Below are 18,686 nucleotides of genomic sequence, written 5' to 3' on the forward strand. Positions count from 1 at the left end.
CTCTGCCTCCCAAGTGCTGGGATTAAAGGCGTACGCCACCTCGCCCGGCTGAAGTGAATTTTTAAAGATCTAAAAATTACTTAGAAATAGAATAATATAAGCAAAGAACTTCTAACCATTTTGGTAGATGCTCCTATCAGTTGTTTTTAAAAAATAGATTAGTTTGTTATTTGTCTTCTTTTTTCTTTCCTTCTTTTTGTAGGTTGTTTCTTATGAGGATCATGGATATCCCCTATCTAAACTTGGAAGGGCCAGACTGTAAGTACATTTTGATTTTCTCATTGCACCTATGCATACCACTGTGTGGTTTGAAAGGGATAACAGCAGAAAGAGTGCTGAAGAGCATTTTCATTTAAAAATGGCAGTGATTTTGTGATTACTTACCACTTACATTTTCTAGGTTATACTTAAAAAAAAAATCTATATATCTCTTCATTGTTTCATTTTCCCTCTGAAGTATAATCATTTCTAAGACATATTTACAATAGATTTTAAGATATGCTATGCCAGTAACTTGTTAAAAATTTGTTTTCTAATTACATATGTATGTTTTTAAAAATCTTTTTTAGACAGGGTCTCCCTGTAGCTCCAGCTGGCCTGGAACTCACTATGTAGACCGTGCTGGCTTTGAACTCAGAGATCCGCCTGCCTCTGCCTCCTGAGTGCTGGGATCAGGGCGTATTGCTACCACATACCCATCTATTTCTCGGTTTTTTAAACCACCATGTGAGTGTTGAGATACGAGGTTTTGTTCCAGTAGAGAATAAAGCATGCTTTGTCCCAAAGCCTTTCCAACTCATGGGGATCCTTTGCTTTAAATCCAGGTAAGTGTGTTGACAGACCAGGTGGAGGCTCAGGGAGAGAAGATTGGAGTATGTAGGCAGCACAAATTGGATTTGATAGGTTATTAATAGCCCCAGCTGTCCTGGAACTCACTGTGTAGACCAGGCTGGCCTTGAATCAGGGCGTATACAATCATGCCCGGCTTCTTATGTGTGTTTTTAAATTTAGTGAGTTTATTTCTTTTTTTCTCAATCAAAAACCTTGAACTGGGTCCGTGGTGGTGCACACCTTTAGTTCCAGGACTTGGAAGGCAGAGGCAGGTGGACCTCTGTGACACCAAGGCCAGACTGGTCTATGTAGTGAGCTCTGACAGGGGTGTGTGCTTAGCACCTGTGGATTTAATCCCCAATACTGCAAAAACAGAACCAACAACCCTGGAAAGTCCAGCCTGTTTGGGAGGTGTTTACTATCTCTTTGCTTCAGTCTTCAGTTTCTGGCCTGGACCTGTATGTACTTGGTGGTAATAGTCATTGCCATGATGATTTGAGAACATACTCTTATGGGCCTGTCTTCGTCCAAAAAGCTCAGTATTTCCATTCTCATTCACAGCCAGGAGACACAGTGGTCAGGTCTTAGCCGAGAGTTGCATGGTGAAGTGGTGATTCTGGGATTAGAACACAAGATTATAACTCAGGCAGCCCCCCTTTAAAAATAGCCCATTTGATTTGGTAGTTCACTATTATTTTCATTAAAAAAAAAAACCCTAATAGATAGCTGAGAAAGTTAAATTGCTGATAAAATTTCTTGAACAGAGTAACCTTTTTTTGTTGTTTATTCTGCTATTTTATTTATGAGAATTTCATACATGAGTATTATGTTTGGATTATTTCCATCCCTTCCAATCCCCTCCAGTGCCTCCATCCCCCCCATAACTCCCTCTGAATTTCTTGTTCTCTTCTTTGATTTATTATTGTTACATATACATTTATAAATACACACACACACACACACACACACACACACACACACATATATATATATATATATATATATACACTGTGTCTATTTATTGAATGCACTGAGTTCATTTAGTGGTGTTTGTGTGTACCTGTGTTTAGGGATTAGATAAGCAGAGTAATCTTTTTTATTCTGTTAAATAATTTGCATAAGAAATTTCTCAAAAGAAGAGATACTTCTTTTTTTCTATGGCTTCTTTTGAGTTTTTTGAGAGTCTTGCTGTGTTAATTGGCTTTGAACTTGAAGTGGTTTTCTTGTTTCAGCCTCCCAAGTGTAGGGATTCCATGTCTGCATCTCCAAGACTGACTGTGAAGATGTTTCTGCATAGAATTGCTAAAAGTCAAATTGTTGTATATCATATAAAGCATCAGATCTGCATGGGTGTGGTGACACACATCTGGAATCCCAGCACTCAGGAGGCAGAGGCAGGATCACTGCATGTTTAAAGTTAGCCTGGTATACATAGTTGTTGAATTCTACCATCCTAAGAATACTTTCAGGAGTTGTTGGTAGTGATGAAGCATTCATAAACAGTTTCTCAAGATAGTGTATGTTAGTCTCATCAAAGGATCCCTAGTTGCAAGATGTGGTGGTGCACACCTGTAACCCTAGATAGCTGAGGCAGAAGGTGTAGTGAGTTCCCGTCAGCCTGGGCCTGCCTAAAATCCAGACCAAATAAAAAATGAACACTCAGAATTTCTTGCTTGTTTTGGTCACTTTTTTAAAGACAGGGTCTCCACTGGCCTCTAACTTGCTACATAGATCAGGCTAGCGTTGAAGTCACAGAGATCTGCCTGCTTCCTCCAGAGTGCTGGATTAAAGGCTACACCACCATACCCACCCTTTTCTTAAAAAAAAATTTGTGCTTGTGTGTATTCATATGCATGCAGAGGCCAGAGGTCAGCCTTGGGTGTTGTTCCTCAGGAGATGTCCACCTTGTTTTTTGAGATCTGGTCTCTACCTGGAGCTTATTGCTTAGGCTCAGCTGGTTGGCAAGCAAGCTGGAGAGATCCTCCTGTGTCCCTCTTCCTAGCACTGGGATCACGTCCACTATGTCTACCTTTTTATATGAGTTTCTAGGATCTCACTCATGTCCTCACACTTATGTGGCAAGCGTGGAACAGAGCTGTCTCCCTATCTCCTCCTTTGATCACTTTTCAGCTATCACCCTTTCATCACTTTTGTCTTGTAGTGCAACCTAAACGTGATAATGTGCTCCATGTGACATTCCCCAAAGAATGGAAAACCAGTGATCTTTACCAGCTTTTCAGTGCCTTTGGTGAGTAAAACACAAGTGATGATGAGCGATTTAAGGTTTTGCTGTTCTTTTGGTATATAGGTGGTCAGAAAGAGACAGCATAAAGGTGTGTCACTATGCAAGGTTAATTTCACTCATGGAGTTTTCCTCTTCTGTATGATCTGAGGAGCCATGTATAACCCTTCCCTATAGAGTTCTTTTAGTCCATGGAAAGCAAGAAGCCATAACTATGACTGTCCTTACTGCTGACCAGGGAAAATAAACTGAGGTGGAAGGTAAATAATTTTGAAGAGTAAATTCAGAGAGAATGTTTTATAAGAACAAGTAGTCTCTATTTGAGGTTAAATAATTAAAGCAACAAGCACAGGTGTCTGGGCAGACTAAGAGTTGAGGTAGCCGTGTGTGTGTGTGTGTGTGTGTGTGTATACACATTGATTTGGGCAGGGAAAAGTGGAGGAAGGTGAAGACGGAGAAAGCATCTAAATGCTATTAAGCTATATTGTATGACAATTGCAAAAAATTAAATTAAAAAAAAGAAAACAGGCATGAATTGAAAAAAATTTAATTAAAAAGGGATTGTTTATATCCAACTGAAATATTTTTCGCATTGAATTCTAAGTGATATCCTATTAGTTATGTATAGTAATCTGAAATGAGCATTCCCTTTTTTTATGTGCTACATTATTTATCAGAACAAAACTGTATTAAAGGCATAATTAAAATTTAAATAGTTACAAAAAATGATTTGAGGTTTTTATAAGGTAGGGTAGTTTTTCTTTTTTTTTGAGACAGGGTCTCTCTGTAGCCCCATCTGTCCTGGAACTCACTTTGTAGACCAGGCTGGCCTTGAACTCACAGAGATCTGCCTGCCTCTGCCTCCCGAGTGCTGGGATTAAAAGCGTGTGCCACCATACCTGGCAGTTTTTCTTTTTTTAAAAAAAGATTTATTTATTTATTTTTGTTTGTGTGTGCCTAAGTGTACATATATGTACCACATGCATGCAGGAACCTTTTGATCCTCTGAAACTGAAGTTTCAGGTGGCTGTGACTTGCTTGATGTGGGTACTAGGAATTGAACTTTGGTCTTCTTCTGCAAGAGCAAAAAGTTCTTTTGACCACTGAGCCATCCCTCCAACCCAGCTCACTTTCTGATCAACTCATGTGCTTAGGCTTCTGCCGAGGTTTGTAAAGACCATCCTGATTCCAAGCCTGCAGCAGTGCTTCTTTTTTAACTAATGAAATATTGAAGCTATTTATTCTTGTTGGAAGTTCTTGGATAAAGTGATGGCAGCAAACTAGCCAGTAGTAAGAATGCATAGTAAATGCTTATGTATTTCCTCAAAGGACTTACTATGCAGACATTTAAGAAAATACTTGATAGGCTCCTGGTGAGATGGCTCAGTAGGTAAAGGCACTTGCTATGCAAGCTTGGCAATCTGAATTAGATCCCCAGAACCCATGTGAAGCTGGTAGGAAAGAATTTATGCTACCAAGTTGTCCTCTGGTCTTCACATATGTACCATGGCATGCATGTGCCACCCTTCCCTTATCATACACACAGTCATAATAAAATAAAAAGAAAATATTTGAAGTGTATGTGCAGAATTGTAACAGGCATTTAAGAAAACATTTTAAGTATATTAAAAGTGTATTTTGCCAGGCATAATCCCAGCATTCCGGAGGCAGAGATGGATGAATCTCTGTGAGTTTGAGGCCAGTCTGGTCTACATAGTGAGTTCCAGGCTAGCTAGGGCTACAGGGAGTTGATATGAAATAGAATTTTTGTATAATTAGCACTATTTCAAGAAAAGTATATAGAGGAATCAGATGGAAAGGAAGTAAAATCTGAAATCCTATTACCACTTGAGTATTTTAGATAGAATCTTTTCGTTCTAAGCTTTTCTGTATTTTCTATAATAAGAGCATATTACCTCTTATAAGTTAAAAACAAATCTTGTATACTTTAGTTTTGGGGGTTTTAAAAATATTTAATTTATTATTTTTATTTTGTGTGTATGAGTGTATTGCCTGCATGTAAGTGAGTGCACCCGTGTTGTGCAGTACTGTGGAGGTCAGAAGAGGACTTCAGATTCCCCTGACTGGAGTTAAGGACGGTTTGCAGCCGCGATGTGGATATTGGAAATCAAACCCGGGTCCTCTGCATGAGCAGTCACTGCTTTTAACCGCTGAGCCATCTCTCCAGCCCCAGTATACTTAAGTTTTAAAAATGTATGTGAGGCCAGGTGTGGTGGCACATGCCTTTAATCCCAGCACTTGGGAGGCAGAGGCAGGCAACTTTTTGTGGGTTTGAGGCTAGCCTGGTCTACATATTGAGTTCCAGCCAGCTGGGGCTACAGGGAGACCCTGAATCAAAAAGACAAACAGAAAAATATGTGAAAGCAGGTGTATTTCTTTTTTTTAAAATTATTTATTTAATAACCACATAATTAGAAGAAGCATTTCATTACAACAGCATTGACATACTCAATAACAATTTCCAGAGCTAAGATGCATCTCTTTCAAAATTGGCCGCAAATCCCTAGGTTTACAGTCGAATTATTATAGTTATACAATATTGTACTTAGTATAAACCCTATAAGACATAAAATGAAATGAGGTTTTAACCTTTAAAAAGGATCTTCATTTCATTATTAAAATATACAGTTTCATACAGAAAAATAAGCAGGTGTATTTCTAGGACGTTATCTTGATCTTTGCAGATGGTTTAATTGACTAAATTAAAATGCCTCAAGTAGAAATTTTTTTCAGTTTAGTTAAATATAAAATTAGCTGTGTGGCCTTGGGCAGGTGTCCTCTCGGAATCTATGTTTCTTCATCAGAAACAACAGCAGTGTTTTGTATGTATGTTGCCTTGGTATAACACTAGGATGGCAGGAGAATGGCACTCTATCTAAACGGCAGCTACTGCCCACTGGGTGGAGAGGTAACTAGCCTGTTACCAGAAAGTGACGTTTGTCATTGGGAGAGTCTGGGGGTTGTTTTACTGAGACTGGAAGGGAGGGTGGTTTTTTCCCTTTGATAATGAGACTTCTGGCCTTTGAAATGAATAGAATGAAAACTTTTTTAAATTGATGAATTCCAGTGATGTTTGAAATTCAATTTTCTGTGTATTCCTGAGGGGTGATGGCAGAATGTCGAGGTCTCTGTCTTGTCCTTCCATTTTATCTGACTTCTGACCGAGTTTTTCTCCTCTCTCTGCTCCTGCAGGCTCTTCTGTTCCATCCTGGGGACATGAAGCCTGTGGGAAGTACTTACCTTTCTCTTGATGAGCACTATGTGGTTTAGTCCAGTACTTTTTACTCCTGTTTCTACCTTTGTCAGTCTGTCTTGATTTTTTGTCTTTACATCCTTACTTAAAAAAAAAAAAAAAACAATTATTTGTGTGTGTGTGTGTGTGTGTGCGCTGTTGGCAACGTAAGGGGCGATCAGAGGACAACCTTCCGGAGGTTGTTCTCTCCTTCCACCATGTGGGTTCTGGGACTTGGACTCAGGTTGTGAGGCTCGGCAGCAAGCACTGACAATCCATTGGGCTGTCTCACCAGTCCTCTCTTCGTTCTTCTTTCCTTTGTCCTCCATTCTGCCATCTACTCAGTCTACCTGGCCTGGTTTCAACATGGGTTTTCCTTATGTCTGTAGTGCTTATTGACTCATTTTCATGTTCCCCCTTCTTCTTGGCAGCCCAGTTTTGGTTGCCAATAACATAGTACAACAGATTGGGCGTGTTAGGAAGACAGATTACTTTTAGCTCACAGTTCTAGAGGTTTGGAGTTAAGGGCTTGAATTTGCCTTCTTGTTGTCAGGGTCCCCAGGCAGCACAGGGCCTTTCAGGCAAGAGGCAGGGAACCCATGTACTTGTGCACGTGTGTCTTAGGTCTGTACCTCTTTTTATACAGCCACTTCGGTTCCATGAGGAGGTGCTACCCTTCACGGGCTTCTCTCACTCTGGCACTTCCTGAAGACCACACCTCTAAGTGACATGATTCAATTAGGCTCCCACCTCTTTACTCCCTTTACATTTCCAACTTATGAATATCTGGTAATGGAGATTAAATGTGAGCATGGGGCAGGGGCAGAGCATCCAAACAGCACTCTCTATAATGAAGTAGTTGTATAACAGCTCTGATTGTATGTGGTCTCTGAGTTTGGTTAGTGGTTTTTTTCAGGGATAAACAGTTCTCAACCCTGGTATAAGACTAGACAGAACTGTGGCATGCTTTTGGAGTTAAGCTGAAAGCATCTTTCTTTGGATTTTATTTTTCAGTTTTTAAAAGTTTTTATTATTTTGGAATGTGCATAGGTGTGTGTAGTACATATGTATGTGTCAGTGCATGTACAGATGATTTTTTGTGTGCATGTGAAGTTCAGAGGTTGACATTGGATGTCTTAGACCTCAATAATGCTGTGCCTTATTTTTTTCTAAATTAAATTTTTCATTTTTTATTTGTATATGTGTGTATATGCAATCCCATGGCATGTATGTGGAGGTCAGAAGACAACTTGTGGGAGTCAGTTCTCTCGTTCCACCAAGTGGGTCCCAGGGATTGATCTCAGGTTATGAGGGTTGGTAGCAAGTGCCTTTACATGCCTAAGTCATCTCACTAGCTCTCCTAACCGGTTTTTTTAAAGTTTTAAAAAATTTATTTTTATTTCATGTGTATAAGCATTTTTCTTACATTTATGTAAGTGCACCTGTTATGCAATGTCAGCAGAAGCCAGAAGAGGATGTTGGATTTCCTGGAACTGGGGTTATAGGTGGTTGTTCACCACCCTGTGGGTGCTGGGAAACCAACTTTGGTCCTCTGGAAAAGCTACCAGTACTCTTAACTCCTGAGCCCCCCAACTATATTTTTTGACAGGATCTCTCGCTGAACCTAGAGCTAGGCTGGCCAGCCTGAGAGCTCCAGGCTGTCTCGACCTCCCAGTGCTGAGAGTACAGGTATACTCAGCTGTGTCCCCCTCCTTATGTGGGTACTGGGGATCAAGCTCAGGTTGTCATACTTGCAAGGCAAGCAACCTATGACTGAGTATCTCCCTAGCCCTCTTTTGATTTTAAAACAAAATTTCTCAAATCTTCTTATTTTACTTGTTTTGATTATTTTCCTTTGAAATTGTATATGTATCTGTGTGTTGTATGTGTGTGTATATACACAGGTACATATACCTGTACACATGACTGGGGGGGGTGCCCTGCTTTATCACTGTCTACCTTATTCCCTCAATACATGGTCTCTAGTGAACCTGAAACTGTCCATTTTAGCTAAGTTGGCTGGCCAGTAAGCTCCTGGGATCTTTCTGTCTCCACCCCCAAGTACTGGGGTTACAGGCACATAGGTTCATATCTGGGTGCTGAGCATTCAGATTCATCCTCATGCTTGCACTGCAAGTGCCCTTACCCCCAAACCATCTTCCCAGCCTTTCTTTTTAATAGAAATAACAGCTTTGGTAGATTGAAGTTTTCAGTAGGCTAATTATGTAGTACTGAGATTTGATCAAATATTACCAGCACCTCATCTCTCTAGATTCTTAATGAAATATGTCAGATTGATAGCATGTATCTCACATCTCTCCAAGTGGTCAAATGTTCACTTTATTTCTAATTTACTATTAACAGGTAACATTCAGATATCTTGGATTGATGACACATCAGCCTTCGTTTCTCTCAGCCAGCCTGAACAAGTACAAATTGGTAAGTGTCCTGGGCGTCTATTTTATGTATGAAATAAAGTGGGAGGTCACCTTCAGTTTGAAAGTTCTGGTTTCAGGCAGGCGATTCACTGGCATTTCTGTCTGGTTTGTTTTTGAGCTTGCAGGTGAAGAAAAGGAAATCAGTAGTAAGTATAACATGTAGGAGAGAAGACAGTTTTTTTGATTCATTAGATTACAGCTACTAAACAGTGGCTCATGACCCTTATAGTGCCATGTAACTGAATATGGGGCTTGAAAATTTGGCATCAGGAAAGGTTTCTGAGTTTGCAATGACCAAACAATTCAAAATCAAACTAGGAGATCCAAGGCAGGGCTTCACCACTGCCTTCATTCCGAACACACAGCATGTGTTCTTTGCATGCATGTGATGCAGCGCCAGCATAAACTGCCTGAAACACCCTGGCTCAGATTCCAGACTACTCTATGTTATGAGTTGCAGTGGTTTTACTGCACATTCAGTTTTCTGCTCTTAAAGAAACAAAATGCTTTAATTATAAAAAACAAGGAATTTCTACATTATTTACCATCATTCCTCAGCACATCCAATTAATACATCATTGGATTGTATTTTGTTAGATAAGCACATCCATCTCATTAGTACGCAAATTGCTTTTGTCTTAATACAATTATTGCATGTGTAGGTATAATATTTAGAATCGAGAACAAAAAAATTAGGTTTAAAAGAAAAGGAGCACAGTTTTTGTCTTCTGTTTTTCATGGTGGATGTGTGAATTCAGTTTTCTGCATATTGATGTAGCAGGAACCATCTCTGCATTTCATGAATCCAATAAGTGCCATTCCTTTCAGGCAGTGATTGTGAGAGGTGGGCTTTCTTTTGATTTCTTGGACCCTAGTGCAGTGGGAATTGGACCTCATTGGACAGTGAACGTAGATTTCACATTGACCCATTTGGAAGAAATGATTTTATTGTTAATGTTTGCCTGGATGCTTTGCGTATGAGTTGTCATTGTTGGACATCCTTAAATAAAACTGATTTGTGTGTGTGAAAGAATTGTTTTAAAATAATTTTTGTGATTTATTATCAGTAAATGTTTGACTTGTATGTCTTTTTTTATATACCTGTAGACCCTGGGTCATGTAAAGATTTCTGAGGCAAAAAGAGTTTGTGAGTAGACAAAGTTTAAGAAGACCGTGTTGGACATAGCACTCAGTATGTTTCCACTTGCCTCGCCATTTGTACTTTTTCTAGAATGAGTTGCAAATTTACTCTGAGGATTTGAAGTAGATACTTGAGGGGAGAGAGGTGGGCATGGCACCAGTGTGGTCTGTATTGGCCTGCCCATCCTGTATTTTTCCATTTATCTGTAATTGTGATTTATCCACTCCATTAAACTTGTACCAAGTACTCATTTTACAAGCAGCTGAATGATACTTCATTTGCTTTTAAATAAGGTTTTGAGGACCCAGGTTCCATTCCCAACACCCACATGGTGGCTAACAACCGCTGTAACTCCAGTTCCAGGGCAATTTGATGCCTTCTTCTGACTTCCCTGGGCATTGCACAACACCGGTGCTCTTACATACATGCAGGCAATACACTCATACACATAAAATAAAAATAAATAAATAAATTGCTACAATAAATAAGATTTTGAAAAGATGTTACCACATCTTCGATTAGACCTTAAATAATTTTGACAATAATCACTAAATAATATTCTTCTTTTTTTGTTGTTGTTGTTGTCTTTTTGAGACAGGGTCTCCCTGTAGCCCCAGCTGTCCTGAAACTCACTATGTAGACCAGTCTGGCCTTGAACTCACAGAGATCCGCCTGCCTCTGCCTCCTGAGTGCTGGGATTAAAGGTATGTGCCACCACGCCCGGCTTCTTTTTTTTAAAAACAAGGTGTGAGACATCAAGCTCACAGAGATCCACCTACCTCTGCACTTTAATCCCAACTGCTGGGATTAAAGGCATGCACTACCATCACTGTCAGTTTATCTTTTTTTTTTTAACATCAAGAAAAATTTTTTGGGTGTGTGTGTGCATGCATGCAGGCATACATACTACAATGTCAAGTATGTGGAGATCGGAGAACTTGTAGGAGTTTGTTCTTTCCTACCATGTGGGTTCTGAGAATCAAATGAAGCTAGTTGTGCTTGGCAGCAAGAACCTTTACCTGCTGAGCTATCTTACCTGCCCTAAACATATTATCTTTTCAGGAGGGTGGGGAGGCTGATTGTGTGTGTGTGTGTGTGTGTGTGTGTGTGTGTGTGTCTTATTTTTAAATTTTTATCTACTTTATTTGTGTGAGTGTTTTGCCTGCATGTAGGTAAGTGCACCCATGTTGTGCAATGCCTGCAGAGGCCAGAAGAGGACATTGGATCCCCTAGAACTGGAGTTAAGGACACTTACTAGCTACCCTATAGGTGGGAACCAAACCCAGGTCCTTTGTAAGAGCAGCCAGTGCTCTTAACTACTGAGCCATCTCTCCAGCCCCTAAACATACCTTAAGTTGATATGTTTTTGAATAAAATATTGAACATGTATTGTTAGGCTACATATACAAATGGATTTCAAGTACCATGGTACTTAACAATTAAAAAAATTTTTTTTATTGATATTTGGTGTATTTCATACAGAAAATCATCTTTATACCCTTCCCCTTTGGTACCCTTCATAGCCACCCCACTAGAGTTCATACATTCTGTCATTTGTGTTAAAGCCTATCATGTAAACTTAGTGTCCCCAGATGTCCTTCAGTGCAAGTTTGTTCACTGGGATCTAGTCAGCCTATCTAGAGTCCCGCTCTTTAAGAAGATCAGCTCTTCCTCACCCAGCAATAGTCGGCTGCCAGTAATTCTTCAACTAAGATTGGAGCCTAATGCTCTTTTCCACAGTTCTGTGCAGGGGTTTTGTCTGCTTAAGTTTGCATGGGTCTAGTGCATGCCGACAGCATTGCTTTTTTAATTCATATGAGCAAGGTCCCAGGAGCCTGTAGGAATATTTCCATATGGTCCTGTACCTCCTTCCTGGCTCTTACAATCTTCCTGTCCCCTCTTGCACAATGGTCCCTGAGCCCTGGGTGGGTGGAATCTGATACAGGAGTCCTGTTCAAGGACCCATACTCTGCAGGCTCTTATTCTCTGCGTTTGGCCATTTGTGACCTTTTGCTTTCCTAGCCCTCTGTTGCATGAGGGAGCTTCAGTGATGAGAATTGAAAGATGCGTTAGTGTTCTCTTCATCTCTTGTTCTGTGTTCCACTTAGACTTGGGCAATTCACAGACAATCTCTGTGTATGACCAGTTGTGGAACTCTATAATTATCTGTCTCTTGAAAAAGAAGCTTCTTTGATGGGTGGTGACTGGGATACTTGTCTATAAATTTGAAGATCTCTATTTTGCACATAGTAAGAAATTACTTTTTTTATTTTTTTGGTCTTTTTGAGACAGGGTCTCCCTGTAGCCCCAGCTGTCCTGGAATTCACTATGTAGACCAGGCTGGCTTGAACGGGATGTGACAACCTTGGAGTTTTCTCTAAGATTTATGACCTCTCCAGCTATGTGTATTTAGCTCTGTTTACAGACGACACATGAGTTCCCACCCATGGAGAGTGTTTTAAGTCCAATTAGGTAGCTACTGATTACCCCCAAGATAAAAGTGCCACTACTGCACCAAAGTGTTTGCTGTACTGGTCACTGATGTGGTTTTTAGGTCTTGAAGCTGGGGTTGGACCATCATTGATGTTCTCCCTCAGCAGCTTCCATGGTGCTATGAGAGCTAGCCTTTAGGGGAGGTGGCTTTCAGTTAGTTCTGGCTCTGTTGCTCCAAATCCTGTGTCCACAAGTATGTCCTGCCTTCAACAATAGGGCCTTACCACCAAGTTCTGGGAGGCAAGTACTTAACAATTTTAAAGGCATGAAAAATTCAAGTGATTTGTCTCTTTTTATTTTAATAAAGAGCTACACACTAGCATAGTTGAGTAAATTATATGTGAAAACTTCTACAAACATACAAATTCAGATCAGAATGTTTTGATATTTTTGTTTAATTTTCCAACCATTTCAGGAACATAGACTGTGTTGTAGAGATAAAAACTTAGACTCTGGAGTCGTTGCTGCTCAGCATCTACAGTGTGACCTCATACATATTATTTAACCTTGCTCAGGTCTGTTTATGTCTGTACAGTAAGGCTGAGTATATGGATTTGTTAGGTGTTTGTGAGTATTATGAGTGGGTTTTTTTTTTTTTTTTTTTTGACTATGTCTCCCTAGTCCCAGCCCATCTGGAACTCACTATGTAGACCAGGCTGGCCTCAATCTCACAGAGATCTACTTGCCTCTGTCTCCTGAGTGCTAGGATTAAAGGCATGCACCACCACGCCTGACTATGAGCATTCTGTTATCTGACTTACATTAACTTGGCATAGCTTGATGAGCTTCTATCCTGACTATTTGATCCAAATTTCAATGGGAAGTGTTCTTCAGAAACACTATGTTGAAGATACTGTTGGATGCAGGGTGTGTACCATTCAGTAGTCTTAAGTTTCCGTGTGGACATTTCTGTGATCCATTCCTGACAGCCTTAGACAGATGGTGTTGAATGCAAAGATATCAACTTATTTGCCAATGAAAAATGATGTTTTGGGGGATCAGGGAGCCCAAGATGGAGACTGTAGTGAGGTTTCAGTATGGCTGAGTGAAGAGTTGAACTCCTGGCCTACAGTCTGTATTCACCTCTGCTCAGTGCCCATACTCCACACTCAGGTGACATAGAACCTGTGCAGTGCCCAGATTAAGTCAGGTCAACTCTGGGACTGACTGTAGCTCAGACACTTGTCAGCATGTGTCTTTGGGTAAGTTTTATAAACCTCTGAGCTGCAGGTTTTCACCTCTGTGACAGGGTTGTGCTCATAGCTATGTCACAGGTATGTACTGAGATCATAATGTGTAGTTGCCAGCCGAGAGCCTGGCAGTCTACTGCAAGAGCCTGACAAATGGCCAAGAATTGTTAGCATATCCATTTGCTATCCTTTCTATGAGCATTAGGAATGAGACCATATGAAAGTGCTTTGAAATTTGCAAAACACCAGTTAATGATGTTTAATTGAAAAGACAGAAAAATTTGCCTCTTGAACAGTGATTTGTAAGCCAAATATTTTATTTAGGTATGCTTTTGTCAGTTAGTTATGTCAGAGTGATGCTTAGCCATGTGCTTTTGACTGTTCACTTGGTTGTATTGTCTCCCTGAGGGCAGTACTGGGTTCATCACGTTCACTACTGAATTCTCTGGGCCTGGCATATGCTGTGGCATGAGTCATTAAATCTGTGCTTGGATGGGAAATATGGGAATAGGCTAAGAGGAAGTTGTGACCTTTTCTTTTTCCTTCCTAGATTAGGTAGATACTTGTTTTATTTATTTACTTATTTATTTGCTTATTTACTATTAATAATTAATTAATTAATTTATAAATAAACTGGTTCTCCCTATAGCCCCAGCTAGCCTAAAACTTATTATGTAGACCAGGCTGGCCTTGATCTCACAGAGGTCTGCCTGCTTCTGCCTCCTGGGTGCTGGGATTAAAGTATTTTATTTTTTTAAATGATGCTAGGGATAGAACCCAGTGCAACCCCACTTGCATGCTAGGCAGGTGCTCCACCATTGAACTATTCCCAACCCCCTTTTTTTTACAGTTTATTTTGAGACTGGGTCTTGCTAAGGTTTTGAACTCAAAATCTTGCCTTAACCTCTCATATGGCTAGGTTCATGGATGTACACCTCTGTGACCAGTGGTTATCTTTGATAACATGCAGCCTTGCTACTAAAATTAATTGTCCACTACCATCTCTATTTCTTGTGTGAGAAAGTTCTTCACAAAGTACCTGGCATCCTGACTCTGGTGAGCCACTGAGCATAGATTCCTTTGCCAGAGCTACTTAGCTATCCCTTCCCTACAGAACTGGGCTGCACCCTACTTCCCACCAGCTCAGTGTGAACATCACTTTCTTGATGTTTGTTCTGGCTGCTTTATATGGCTGAGACTCCCTGTGCTTGTGAAACATCCCTTACCCAGTGTTCTTTATTTTCTCAGATGACCGTACACTCTGAGAGTGGGACTGTATCCATACAGAGCACAGAACTAGTGTGTTCACAGTGCTTAGAGTGTCCATGTCTGATGTTAGTCAATATATGATCAGTATTATGGAACTGAACAAATGGTGTGCATGTTGCCATGACCTGGAAATACCTTTTTGTACTTGGTGGATAAATCTAATGTCTGATTTCCCTCCTCTGATTTCTTAGATTGAGCAGGTGTTTCATTGTAAGACAATGTTAAGTTTGTTTTCATACTGGCGATTCTAATGACACCAGGGACCCAGATATCTAAATGTGCTGAGAATCCTATTAATGTTATCTTAAATAAATTATTCAGACATTTCATTGGAAACAGGAGCCTGTGAGATCAATAAATGTACAGTGAAAAAAGTCATTAAATGCCTACTTATATAGCAACTTATAATGGCTGCTTTGGCTCTGATACAAATTGTTTTTGACTTATAGTCAAGGAGTTCCATTTAAACCAATACCTGTCTTTTTCTTTTGTTATTACTAATTCTAACCACTGTTTAAAAAACCTTTTTTTTGACCTCTTGAATGTGAAAGTTCTCTTCTTACAGGAAACCTTACACTAATTATAAAAACCTTATTCTGTGTGTCTGTTTGTGTGTGTGCATATGCATATGTTTGTGTACATGTATGTGGCCAGAAGTCAGTATTGGGTATCTTCCTTGATTGCTCTCCACTTTATTTTTTGTGATAGGGTCTCTCACTGAGTCTGGATCTCACTGATTTGGCTAGGCTAGGGGTCAGTGAGCTCCAGGGATCCCCTGCCTGTCTCTGCCTCCCTCAGTGCTAGAGTTACTTGTGCTGTGCACCCAGGTTTTTTTTTTTTTTTTTTTTTTTTTTTTGTCAAGTTGCCTAAGCTGGCCTTGAACTTGTGACCTCCTGCCTCAGCCTCCTGAGAAGCTGGTATTATAGGCCTGTGCAACCAAGCCTGGCTTTCTTGCATTCCTTTCAACTGCTCTCTTACAAGAGTTCACCAGGGCCAAATACACTAACCTATTACTGGCCAAGAGAATTTTCTAGAAGGCTGAAAATATCCTCTGGCTGTGTTGTTTATTATGGTAGCCACCAGGCACCTGTGGAGACTGAGCACTTGAAATGTGGCCATTGTGATTAAGAACTGAATTGCAAATTGTATTTAACATTAACCAGCCACACATGGCCCACAGCTGCCAGATGGATGAATATCATTTGACCGTACATCCTCCATCTCTTTTACTGCCTCCCTCAGTGCTAGAGTTATTTGTGCTGTGCCCCCAGTTTTTTTTTTTTTTTTTTTTTTTTCCTGACATGGTCTCCCTACTATCCCCAGCTATCCTGGAGCTTGCTATGTAGACGAGGCTGACTTCAATCTCTCAAATATCTGCCTACCTCTTCCCCCAAGTACTGGGATTAAAGGTATCTACCACCATACCTGGCCTATACCCAGCTTTTTATTTATGTCTTTTTGAGACAGGGTCTCTCTGTAGCCCCAGCTGGAACTCCCTATGTAGACCAGGCTGACCTTGAACTCACAGAAATCCACCTGTCTCTGCCTCCCAAGTGCTGGGATTGAAAGCATATCCTACCACGCTTTGCTATACACCTGGCTTTTATGTAGGTGCTGGGATCTGAGCTCAGGTCCTCATACTTGAATGGGAAGCATTTTACCCACTGAGCCATCTGCACAGTCCCCTAATTATTAAAGTCCAAATGTGCCATTTGGTTTAATTTCTGTTTGCTGCTTCTGTGAAGTGTATCAGCTCTGGGATATGCAGATAAGGGCTAGCTAATGAAAGCCATGTGTTTAGCATATTTTCTTGGCTTCTCAAGGGAGGCAATGTAAGGCCAGTGTGGGATGGCATGCCATGGGGACTGTTTAAGAATTTTCCTTCAAGTACCCAAGTGAGAGATCATCTTTAATAGTTAAATCTTAATAGTTCATTCATGCTTAGAATAAAGTTTTGTATATTTCATTATTTTATGATACTTATTGTTGTTATTAATTGCAGTGCTGAGAGTTGAATCCAGGGCCTTCTGTAAGCTAGACCCAGTGCTCTATTACTGAGTTCCATTCTCCAGCTCTGTATTTCAAATGTAATAGAACTCTCTAGTCATATTCACCATCTTGACGTCTGAAGTGTCCTTAACATATATTGTAAACTATTTCATCTTTGCCTGTAATTTTCATAGAAATGGCTTGGGGAAAATGTTTTTTGTTGTTGTTGTTCATTTTGAAATTGGAGATTGGAGTACACTGAGAATCCAGTAATACATTTTTAAAAAGCAGAAATTGACGAGTGTACTTCAGGAGCAGTAGAAGCCCAGCAGCTGTTTCACAACACCAGCCAAATTCAGATGGTTGTGCCGATTTGCAGTGTGCAGCCTTGGGAGCTTGATTTGTAGGGGCAGGGCAGGAAGGTGTCTGTTTTCCCATCAGTCCACAACAGAGAGTGCTTATGTTAAGTGAGACCTTAACAGCACAGACTTCAACTGTTCTGAACAGAGAAATATAAAGTTGTGGCTCCAACTTCTTTCAAGGTGATTATTCAACCCATTTTGCTAAAAGACTGCTTTTACTTGTAAGCATTACCTGTGCTTTTTCATTATCCTTTTACGGTTTGCAGGATCTCTGGTGATAACCTTTTTGTAAAAATTGTGATCCTAAGCCGGGCATGGTGGCGCATGCCTTTAATCCCAGCGCTTGGGAGGCAGAGACGAGAGGATCTCTGCAAGTTCAAGGCTAGCCTGGTCTACATAGTGAGTTCCAGGACAGCTGGGGCTACAGGGAGACCTGTCTCAAAAAAGACCAAAAAAAAAAAAAAAAGTTTGTGATACTGGTAATTTGTATTTTTGGTTCTCCTTGGTGGAGCTGGCTAGGGAACAGTCTGGTTAATCTTTTGAAGGACCAGCTTTGGGCTCAGTTCCTTTTACTGCATTGCTTGTGGTCTGTTTTGTTGCCTCTGTGTTTTTGAAGCTTTGTGCACTTGCTTTTGCTCTTTTCCGGTTTCTTGAGATAGGACTGTGGGTATTTTTTCTCTTTTTAAAAATTCTTTTAAAGTGTTTTAAGCTTGGCTTGTTAGGCGTTGTCTCCAAGTCAGTGTAACTCAGTGAAGAGTGGATAATTTGTCGAGGTTGTGTAGAAGTACTCGACCAAGAAGGCCCTCTCCCTCTGCCTGCTGGGTTCAGGACAGCCCATGTTCAAGCAGGTTGACATCTATCCTGGATAAATTATCTTCACCCTCAGCTAGCAATATATGCGTAGTTAAAACTCTCCATTTTTCTTTTCTAACAGTGTTTAGAGCTGTAAATTATCCTCTAAGCACTGCTTTAGCTGTTGCCCACGACACGCCCATAATTCCAGCACTCCAAAAGCCAAGGCAGAAACATTTCAGAGAATCCTAAGCCAGCCTCAGCTACATAGCAAGACTCTTGTCTTGAAAAAAACAAACGAACAAAAAAACTCTCTGATTTTCCCTTTGACCTTGGATTATTTAGAAATGTGCTATTTCGTATGGGAATGGTAAGGATTTTCCTAATCTCTTATTGTTAGGAATGTATAACTTAATTCCATTGTGATAGGAGATTTCAGTCTTCTAAATGTTATGCTTTATAGCCAAGCATAAGCTGTGTCTTGTTGAGAACACTATGTGTACTTGGGAAAGAATGTTCTGAAGCAAGTAATTTGATCACTGCATAGCAGCCAGTGTTGTTCATACAGTCTGTGCCTTTCCCAATTTTTTGTTTACTAATTTTATCAAGATTGGAGAGGGAATGTTAAAATCATCATTACATCTATTCATTTCTTGTATGTGTGTGTATGTGTGGGTGTGTGCATG

General features: G+C 40.3%; 1 protein-coding gene across 4 annotated transcripts in view; it reads left to right on the forward strand.

Moving 5' to 3' along the window:
• Positions 1-18,686, forward strand: part of Parn (poly(A)-specific ribonuclease) — a 219,066-nt gene that overhangs the window by 84,318 nt on the left and 116,062 nt on the right. For all 4 annotated transcript variants that reach the window (XM_029561999.1, XM_029561998.1, XM_029561997.1 and 1 more), the window contains 3 exons: positions 203-258; positions 2,993-3,079; positions 8,691-8,765. In XM_029561999.1, the coding sequence (XP_029417859.1) occupies positions 203-258; positions 2,993-3,079; positions 8,691-8,765 (218 nt within the window). The remainder of the gene's footprint in view (positions 1-202; positions 259-2,992; positions 3,080-8,690; positions 8,766-18,686) is intronic.

Source organism: Nannospalax galili, unplaced genomic scaffold (assembly GCF_000622305.1).
Source record: "Nannospalax galili isolate Female #2095 unplaced genomic scaffold, S.galili_v1.0 scaffold32, whole genome shotgun sequence".
NCBI lineage: Eukaryota > Metazoa > Chordata > Mammalia > Rodentia > Spalacidae > Nannospalax > Nannospalax galili.